The following is a 10,626-nucleotide window of genomic DNA, read 5'->3' on the forward strand; positions in this document are numbered from 1 at the left end:
ACAACACAAACTCATTCATAAAACCGGTCACTCTAGTTCTATAAGTAAAAGTTCAGACGTGAGCAAGCTAGACTCTTAGCCTTCTATATCATAATAAGTATTAAATGATAACTATTGCTCCAAGTTACTCTCTAACTTTTATAATGTCTAGATCATTCAAAGGGTCAATTCACCCAAATCCCACTAAAACCTATCTTCTCATTTGGCCCTGTTTTTATGTAGTCACATTGATTTTTTTTATATTTCAGATATCTGCCTCTCAAATATCTGCTGCTATTCAAATACAACAAAGGTGACAAGATTTTTGTTTGGGCTTTTTCTTACCAGAAACAATGTCCTTGGTATTGTCAACAATACAGGCATCTGACCTTAATATCACAATCATATTGTTAATGTTTAATGATCTGCAGTATGTTGTAGTCCCATTTGGTTCCTCACAGGTGATCAATGAAACAATGCACCATCAGAGGTCACAGGTTACATACAGTGGTCAGCCTGTCACTATTGACTCTCATAAATAAATTCCAGAGTTGCAAGGCTTTTAAAATCTCAACCATCCCTGCACACACTTCCACAGAGCATTTGCAAAGTACCTGCGACTGGATTGGCTACAACACTGCACGCAACATAATCATTAAAGGAATTCTCTGTGGGACCTGAGCCAAATATGTCAGTGTCAGATTAATGTCTATATATCCAAAGACCGTGAGAGCTTTTGGAGTAGTTCATATTAGACCTTCCCCTATAAAAGCTTCTGTTGATTGATAGAGGTGTGACAGAAACAAATGAAATTTTTTTTTTCAATCAAGCAGTAATCAAGGAACAGTTAAAATACACCCTGTGTTCAGATTCTCTACCTGAGGATTACAGCCTGTACATTCACATTTTATCTGTGGCCAATACAGTCCCATCCTCATCTGTGTGCGTGTGTGTGTCCCTGTGCTCTGACCCATGCTGTTGTCATGTGTCTCATGTAGTCATGTTGCTGGATCAGGCCAGGTGAGTACTACATAACACGTAAGTAAATGTCATTCTCAAGAAGGATTTTAATATTTCAGTAACCTTAACTTTTAGCAAAATTGATCTAAATAAAATGGACTCAAGTTTATAAAACATTCAGTGGCATTAAACCTGAAATACGTACAGTACTACAGCACAATTATAATTTCTCGCCACAACTATATTATCAAATGCTATATGTGATAAATAACTACATAAGTGAACAGGATATCTGTAAAAGATAGGAGCCCAGTTGTGGACAGGGTCCTTGCTAGGAATTATAGTTACAGAGTATTGTGTTAGGCTATACATTGCTACCTTTTGGTTTAAAAACGAATATCTTTTGCTACGTTTACACCTCTCATTCCCCCTGCTCTTGCGTTTTAAAGCCTCTAAACCGGAGAAATTTGAAAACACTCCTGACCCATGTGATGAGGGTAATACAGTTGAAATCAATTTTGCTTGGAAATCATTCATTTTGTAAAACAATAAGGCAGAATAATCTTGTCATCATGATATGAAACCACTCAGTCGATAAACATATACAATATTGAATTAGAACCCGGCCTTAATGCGCGACATAAACTTCAAGCAGGCACAAAACTTTCTGGTAATTAACTAATACTACAGCCTTGTCAGTGTAAATTATCTCATAAATGTGTGTAAGCAACAACAAGACGTTGGGAGGATCCACACAGTCACAGTCTGGCTGTTTATCAGAGAAGAGTTATAAACACAACTTTATCTCAGGGGTTATACAATTAAGAAATAATATGTGAAATAGTAAGCTTTACGTGCTGCTAAGTGTGTTTTTGAACTTTGGACAGGCTAGCGGTTTTGCGCTATGCTATGCTGACTACGTCTAGCCTCTAGCTCCATATTTAACACACAAACATGAGATTGGCATTGATCTCGTTCTCGGAAAGAATGCATATGTACGGGTTAATGATTTGAAACTCATAGTAATTGAAATAATGTATTTTATTGCCAGTGTTACTCAGTTGATTGTAGCAGCCAGCTGTAATTCAGTAGCATGTTGCAACATTTTGACTGTTTTTTTTCTCCCCTTCTTACTTCTTACAGTAGTCAGTCTGACAGAACTAATTCTCTCTTCTGTCTCTCTGCTCCTTCCCTATTCCTTCCGTGTCCAAATCCAACTGCGCTGTCTTCCCTGAAGCAAGCAACGCGTCCTTCGGAAACATGAGATAGGACTCCAGTGTGGAAAACGTTTGAGGGGATATTGCAGGAATAAAAGACACTCCTTCACATCTGGGATAACATGAGTGAACTCTTTCACCTAAATAGAATACTGTTTCTGCACTAGCGTTTTCTTTTAATTTTACTAATTTGCATACTGCCTCACAGACATTATGATAAGCAGGTGTGTAGTGGAGGCTAAACTTTTTCATATGGAGAACACAGTTCATATACACAGTATGTGATATATATAATAGGAAAACTCAAAAGCCTCTTGGCCAAAATGCAACACTCTCAAAGTTATAATATGACATAATATGAAGCCACATCCATGCCAGTACTGCAATTAGTTGTGTTTCTAGTGTTCTAGTGGATAACTACAATCGCAGCATGAATTGTTCATTATATCTGTTTTTTAGATTCTGTTCAGTGTATTTAGAATTTTACACAGGCATGACACCTGCAGCAGTGTGCGTCAGACCCAACCTGAGGTTTACCAGAAAGTGTGGACCCAAGACCTAATAGTGTTACATTGATGTCATATATTTTTAATGGCATTAAAGAGTATCCTAATCCCGCCTAAAAAAAATCTTGTTTTTGCTGACTTCCAGTAGTTAAAGGTCCTATGACATGCTGCTTTTTTGATGCTTTTACATAGACCTTAGTGGTCCCCTAATGTATCTGAAGTCTCTTTCCCGAAATTTAGCCTTTGTGCAGAATTACAGCCACTAGAGCCAGTCCCACAATGAGCTTTTCTTAGGATGTGCCATTTCTGTGTCTGTAGTTTAAAGGGGTGATAGAATGCAAAACCGATTTTACCTTGTCATAGTTGAATAACAACAGTTTGGTGGGTAAATAGGACATACATACAACCTCAGAATCCCATTGACCCCTCTTTCCTCTGCAAATCTCACAATTTGAAACTGCCTCTGAAAACGGGCAGATCCCAACAAAGTGGCTCCTCCTTATTTAGCTCTGGTCTTTGACACGCTGCAAAATTGCATTCATGAGCAGACCATGTAAGGCAGAAAACCTCTCGTTTCAATCCAGGCCCATTAACAAGGTAGAATCAGGACCCATAAAAAAGAACCTGGGCCATTTTCAGCCCACCTCATGTTACCTCCTCTATCAGGAGACCTTAAGGAACAGCGTGAAATAATCTATATAACCATCCTATCACCCCTTTAAAAGCTATTGAGGAGGAGATGGGGCGCAAGGCGGAGGATAGGGGTGTGGCCTTGACCAACTGCCATGCTTCGCTTGTTTGCAACCCATGAAGTCTCTCTCTTTCTCATGGGTGGGCCAGATTCTCTGAGTGGGCAAACCAGAAAAAGGGGAAGTAACTTTTTCTCTTATGAGGTCATAAGGGGCAGATTCCAGATCGTTCCATCTGAGCATTCATTTTCTCACCTATCTACCTACCTATTTTTACACCTATCGCCATTTCCAACTACTGGGGGACCATAGGCTGCCTAGGGAAACTCATATTAATGTTAAAAAAAAGTCAAAAAGTAAAATATTTATGCCATGGGACCTTTAAGTTCTCACCTTGATGCAATGATGTACAGGTGGCTTCCAGTACATCACAGTTGGGTGTGGTTGCACGTGCAACAGAGTACACTTCTGACACTTCTTAACAGAAGGGGTACTCCTGTGATCTAGAATTGAACTTCCTTAAAGGACAATTCTGGCGCAAAATTATCCTAAGGGGTAATAACACATGAGTACTGAGTCAACAGTTCCCTGGTATTTGTTTGTTTTCATGCTAATCGAATGTGACCAGTTTTGGTGCAAACTGCTAATTGGCTTATAACGTCATTGGGGCAAAGGAAAGTAAAAATAAATCGCTCTTTCTATACCACTAACAAGGCTCAAAATAGCACCATACTTCCACGGTAGCACAGTGAGGGTCCCCACATGTAAACCGAAGCATTGAGAACTTTGTAAGTGTACAGACAGTTTATTAAAAAAAGATAGTTCTTAAAGACAGTACCGTTCACGTGTACAGGAAAGCGCCATTTTGGGAAAACAGTCCTGAGCAGTCTAACAACGAACTCTGTGCTTGAGCTATGTTACTGGTTACTGGTTGCACGTTGTTTGACTGGTCACGAGCGTTATACGCTAATTAGGGGTTTGTGCTAAAACTGGTCACATTTGATTAGCATGAAAACATATCCCAGAGAATGGTCGACTCGGTACCCATGTATTATTAACTCATAATTCCTTTTGCGCCGGAATTGTCCTTTAAGGTTGGAGGACAATGCAGCAAAGGCCCAAATAAGACTAAGTCCTGGTACGGGTCAAACTTAAAAAACGCTGGCTCCTACATTCCCTACAATGAAACATCTTTTGTAGAGTTGCGAAGTTGGAGTAGTTAATTATAGTTGAATCAATAATACAAAACATAAGTAATCATGCTAGAAAATATCAAGATATTTTAGTCAAAAATATTCCTGTGAACATAAAAACGTAAGTAAAGTTAAGTTAACTCCCAAGGTGCATTTCAGTAAGAAACATCCGATCACTGACCTAAGATTCTTTGACAGATTCTGGGTCACTTTTGGCTAAATTTTGAAATTATGGCCTATATTTGGAGCCATCCACCAAGTTGAAATGTGTCAAACTCATGGGCCTAAACCTACAGTATCCTTACATTGTCCAGGACACTCTTGTGTTTTTATGTTGAGGAAAATTAAGGATATTATTGAACATCATTATATGACATCATCTGGGTTATTTTCTAAAAATTTACAAATTCTGTGTATTCCTCCCCATCATGAGTAAACTGATCTTTACGTGTAAAATCAGAGGAGTGCCCCTTTAAGTTTACATTGTCGTTTTTTTAATGATGACTTCTGACTTAAGGTCAGGTTAAGTGCACCTTGTTTTCAATGTTAATTTTATAAATGGCTTTGATTATGAACTTTTCTTATTACATAGATTATCTGTTGTCTTCACTGTGATGAAGAACGTCTGCAAACGTCTGCACCTTTGTATGCAATGAGGACACACATATAATGTACGTGTTTACTATCCTTCGATGCTGAGCATGTCCGTCTTTTCTACTTGAATCCTCTGCAGAGTTCCTGCTGTAGGATACTGTAAACAACAGTGAAATAGTACCTCAATATAGGACATATTTTCTGTGTGAGCTGTTTTGCATTTAATATCTTTTAGACCAAAATAAACGTAGTTTGATGAATGCATATGCCTTCTCAGCGTGTGTTTTCTGAAATGCTAATGTGTTAGCTGGGATATACTGTTCTCACTGTGCTTTAGGGATGAACTCTATGTTACCATGCCTTCCCACCTTCTCCACTTTCTTTTCTCCAAACAGACAGACAGATAAAGAGGCAGTGATTTATTAGGAGTCAAAAACAGACAGGTGTTTGTTGATGATTTCTCTCTTCTTCCCCGTCCTGCCCTCACAAATTAAACCATTGCTGTGGCCTTGGGCAACTCCTGACTTTTATTTTATCTCCTCTTCCTCTTTACCCTTTCTTCACCCTTTCCTGCATTATCTCCTCCCTCTTTTTGTGAGTCTCTTTTTTTGCTTTTGTCATGCTCATTTTTTTAATGTACTCTCTCTCCCTTTCCTCTCTTGGCCACAATAATTTTCTGATTGTTATGATTGCAGTGCGTTCCTCTGCCATGGCCTGCAGGAAGAGTGAGTTAGTACATGTCAGCTAGCACAGGTATGCACTGTGGACACCGGCTGGCTCTTTCACCGAGTGCTGGAGTGGGGAAGGACACCCTTGCATGCATGGGCTGCAAAACAAAGCTCCAAATCAGCCACAAGGTAACGATGCAGCAAACGACACGCTGCACTGTGAAGGAGACTTGCCTGAAAAAGTAAAATGCCCAAAAACAACTTTTATTTGCATTTATGAGACTGATCAGTTACAAGCTACAGTAGGTGATAAGTCTGAAATCAGTATAGTACATTAATAAGAATATTTTTGCAATATTGATATGCTGTATTATATGTAGAATATATACAAAATGGTATAATCCAATATGATCAACATTTTTCTCTCCAAGTCTGTCTGCTCCCTCCTGTCTCTCTTTCTGTCTCAAAGCAGGTGCTGAAATGAGACACTAAATAACTATTAGAGTTAGAGGCAGGGCGAGAGAAGGGGAGGAGAATGAGAGAGCACTTCCCCAACAGTAGCAGAGAGAGGGAGGGAAAAGGAGCAAGAGAGAAAGAGAGCAGAGGAGCTTAGAGAAGGGATCTGCATTGTAAGTAGCTCTGAGAGCCGCAAGTGGTGGCTGTTTTTCAACCTGTTTTTGTTTTCCCAAGGAGGGGTTGAACAAGAAGGAGAAGAACCAGGCAGAAAAGCACAGATCTGAAAAGTCTGAGCTGAGTTTCAAAAGAAATACAAACAGAGAGCAGAACAGGGGGGAGCGAAGCCGAGAGGAACACAAGGCAGCAATGGATAGCAGAGTGGCTCAGCCTGACCCTGGGATGGCATGGATTCACACACAGCTGCTGGCTACCACCCAGCACACACACTAGGCTGCTAACACCGATGAGGTATAGTACTGAAAAACAGCAACAGTAACTATTAACAAAGCAGATAAATACTTATACAGTCCATGGTCTTTTGTTCCAAGCTGAAGATTTTTGCTGCTTAGTGAAAGTTGAGCTGTGCTATTTGCCTGAGAGTGCAAGCTCTGCTTTGTGTGGTGCACTTGGGAGAAAGTACTGTGCAGCTTGTCAGGTGCATTACATTTATCTGACAGCATATATGCTCTGAATGTGGGTTACATGAAACAACAGCGGTATGGAATGGGTTATCAAGACAGTTTGCCTGGATATTGTTTTGTCTCAACTAACAAAACAAGCTGTTCATATCAATTATTTCAATATATGCATGTGTATTGAAACACAGTGACAGTGACAGTGAAATACAGGATAATATGTGACATGTTTTTTTTTCCTGCAACACAGCCAAATATCCAGCACAAGTAGATGCAGAAGTCCTGTCAGTGTGATCATTAGTTTTACTATTCATTTATTCTCTTGGAAGAAGTTGCTGCTTGCATTGATAATGTTTCCAGCAGCTCCCTAGGCGGTGCAGAGGGAGGTGAGTCTTGAATGTGATGGTTACAGTGCAGCAATAAGTTGTTGCAGAGCGGGGCAGGTAAGTGCACGTTTGGAGTATGTTGGATGAGGGGTTGTTAAAAACTGTACATGGCTAAAACTTCTCTGTTCTTCTCCATGGGATATTTTAGCATAAGACTCACACCTTCTCTGCCAGTAGCTTCAGGACGAAGACAGAGCCCAGGGTTGTTAACTGAGGAGTGGATCCGTGTGTTTGTGTGCTCGTAAACATGTGAATGCCTTCATGTACATATGTGTGTTTCTCAAAGGCAGTGCACAGTGGTTTGGGTTTTCTTTCAACCTGTCTAGCTGTTTGTTTGTTCACTGACGTGGATCCTCCAACTGGTCAGAATTGTTTACACTGCTTCATAAGAGATGAGCAACAATGCAGTCATGACATTAAGCAGCCAGGTTATGATTGTTTATTCTAGAGAATCTTTTTCTTAGTATGGCAGTTGTTTGACCCACATGTAAAACACATTAGCACTTTCACTATTTTTCTCGACACCTTCCAAACTCCATCAGTGAAAGTGCACGCTGAGGTGACGACTGACTGTTGTGTCTGCTGTCCAGATGACTAAGTGTATTGCCATGTGAGTTGACGGCTGCTGCTGCTGCTGCTGCTGCTGCTGTTGTGTGTCTGTGTGTATGGATGATGCATATTTTGGCTGAAGCACACATAGATAGCTGTGGGTGTTTTCTGAATTATCTGCTTTACTACAGAATGCACCAGCTGAAAATTAGGCAAACGTGTACCAGCACAAAGCAACAAATCAGGACCTTGAACTGTTTTACTGCACTGTATTACAGGCTGGAGATCTACTGTGTGATGGCAGACTACTGATAATAATTATTCTTTATAGTCATCACAATGGCAAAAAGTGTGAGGGATTTTTATATGATCCGTGATTGAATTTGGTGCCTGTAAGCAGAGTACTGTACCTTAGATTTCTCTCTGCATGCCTGCTCTTATCACACACCAATTTATAACTCCGCTCACCACAGGGCTCCTCCCTTTCCCTACTTCCTCCCCCACAACTGTATGTCTGGAGAGCACCTGCCCCATCACCTGCCACTCAGACAGTGGCTGTCTGAGCGTGTGTGTATATGCTGTGTGGAAGCGTTCCAGGATGCCACACCTCACCCTCCTTCTGTCCCATACCTCCCTCACCTCCCCCAGCTAACCTTGCATGCAAATGCTACCTGTGCTTCTTATGGTGTTAACATTCATAAGGTTACACTCAGCTGCTTACCTAAACATGACTGTCTCTGCTCTGTTTTGCACTTAAATCATTACACACCATTAACTGAAAGCAACCGGCCCTTTTAACATCAGTGACACCGATATTTGAGGAGGCCCTGTCACTTTCCAGGCGTTTTGGCTTGTGGCCTAAATAGCAGTGGCCTTAATAGCCCATAATAGCAGCCCTTGCTCCTGCACGTGTACAGTTGAGCTTCTTTGTTTGTCTCCTGCTTTGGTTTGGTGGTCAATTTCAGAGGAATGAGCTTGCCGAGTCATCCAGGGAATGTGAAAAAGTATCTCTGTGTGTCGGAGGGTCTCATCGGGGGGGTTGAGTGCCTCTAAAGCTGGACATGAACTTGTCTTCAAACCTGGACTATAAAAGAGACCACCTACTGTGTCAAACCCTGTGCATTTGGTTAACAATAAAACAGTAATGTGATGGCTTTGATTTGTTAAGTTGAAAAGTTGATTTTCTAAGACAAACAACGAGCTGTAACTGCACAGGCTCTGTCATTTATTAGTTAATCTGCATTTCAGAGAATGTGGCCCATGCATGAAGGTTAAAACTCGAGCCCAGAGGCGATGTGTGCCGAGCACTGCCCCGGCTGTGTTGCTGCACACCTGTCTGGCACTGTAGCCCTCGGGTTATTTCACATTGGGACTTGGCCAATAGGAGGCTGTGTTGTGTGTGTGTGTGTGTGTGTGTGTGTGTGTGTGTGTGTGTGTGTGTGTGTGTGTGTGTGTGTGTGTGTGTGTGTGTGTGTGTGTGTGTGTGTGTGTGTGTGTGTGTGTGTGTGTGTGTGTGTGTGTGTGTATGTGTATGTGTGTGTGTGTGTGTGTGTGTGTGTGTTTCACATTTGTACTCACAGGAGATAACACTTTTCTGGCCCAGGAGGCGTTGCTTAATGTTAGTTTTTTTTGTGCCTCTTTGCTCTTTTGAAATAAAAATGTCAAACCTCTAAAGTAAAACAGCAGCGACTCTTCTTTTTTTCTTCGTCTTTAAAGGTGTTTATCTCTCCTTCAATTCATCACTTTCCTCCTAATGACGATGCTGGTATTCAGAGTTTGGCTTTAAATAGTTTATAGTTTTAGCTCTGGGCACTAGTGGAATTGTTTCTGGATGGGCAGCTCGTTAGGTGTGTTCTACTTTTACCCGATCACATTTCAAAACAACGAGCAGCTCAGTGGACGGCTTGTCCATACCTGTCCAAATAATGAAGCAAGAAGTATAGGGTGGTGGAGGGGGGTGAGGAGAAACTGCTGGTCCTCAGCTGAGAAAAAAAGTGGAGCAGAGAGCTAGAAAACAGAGAGGAAGACCAAACACACTAACAGATGAATGCCAAAGATGCATCTGAAGCTTGTTGTAAAGTAGGTCAGCCTCTTCAGTGTCAGCGGCAAAGGATCAGATTGGAATCAAAGTACTCTGACTGACACTTTAAATACAACAGCCGCCCCCTTTTCAATGAATTTAAACCAGAAAAATAAAAACCAAAACTGAAACTATAGCAGATACATGAATTGCACACCTTCTTTTAATGGTACTCAGTTATTGCAAAGCTTCTAGAGCTATTATGAATGGTCGATCAACAGAAAATAATCCACTAGTAACTTTAAGAATGGATTACAGGATAAGGCTTGGCGTTTTTGATTCACAAAACAATTTAAACATTCAAAGGATAAGGTTGGTGATATTTAATATTTTTTTATTGTCAATAAGTCCCATAAAAGGACCCAAACCAAAAAATGCATTAGTCCACGGGTGGTTTTAGACCATCAGGCCCCCCTTAAAAGAGGAACATCTAATCTGCCAGAGGGAGAGCAGAAGTGTGGTTATAAAGTTTGACGTTGGTAGTTTCCAGAGAAAGAGAAGGAGTTGGTCATTTCATAGCACAGATTAGAACCAAATTTGAAAGATAAGCAATTCAAATTGCTGAATGTTGGAACATTGTGTTAAATTGGTCGTTATTACTGTGACTTATAAAGTGTTAGATTTAGTTCCATCATAGTGTTAATAGTGTCAAAAAACGTTGTTGTTCAGTAGCTAGCTCAGAGATTATCTATTGAAATTACTGATTTAGCGGGA

At 40.7% G+C, this 10,626-nt stretch overlaps 2 protein-coding genes across 3 annotated transcripts in view; both read left to right on the top strand.

The window, feature by feature from the left end:
* Positions 1-5,402, top strand: part of ano11 (anoctamin 11) — a 17,524-nt gene extending 12,122 nt beyond the window's left edge. The window contains 1 exon segment of the mRNA XM_032520413.1: positions 2,177-5,402. Coding sequence (XP_032376304.1) covers positions 2,177-2,208 — 32 coding nt within the window. The 3' untranslated portion in view covers positions 2,209-5,402.
* A 979-nt stretch (positions 5,403-6,381) lies between these two features.
* The window catches only part of arhgef19 (Rho guanine nucleotide exchange factor (GEF) 19), a 22,967-nt gene continuing 18,722 nt past the window's right edge, over positions 6,382-10,626 (top strand). For both annotated transcript variants that reach the window (XM_032520411.1, XM_032520412.1), the window contains exon 1: positions 6,382-6,730. The gene's annotated coding sequence lies outside the window, so the exon portion shown is untranslated. The remainder of the gene's footprint in view (positions 6,731-10,626) is intronic.

This window comes from Etheostoma spectabile, chromosome 7 (genome assembly GCF_008692095.1).
Source record: "Etheostoma spectabile isolate EspeVRDwgs_2016 chromosome 7, UIUC_Espe_1.0, whole genome shotgun sequence".
In the NCBI taxonomy this organism is placed as follows: domain Eukaryota; kingdom Metazoa; phylum Chordata; class Actinopteri; order Perciformes; family Percidae; genus Etheostoma; species Etheostoma spectabile.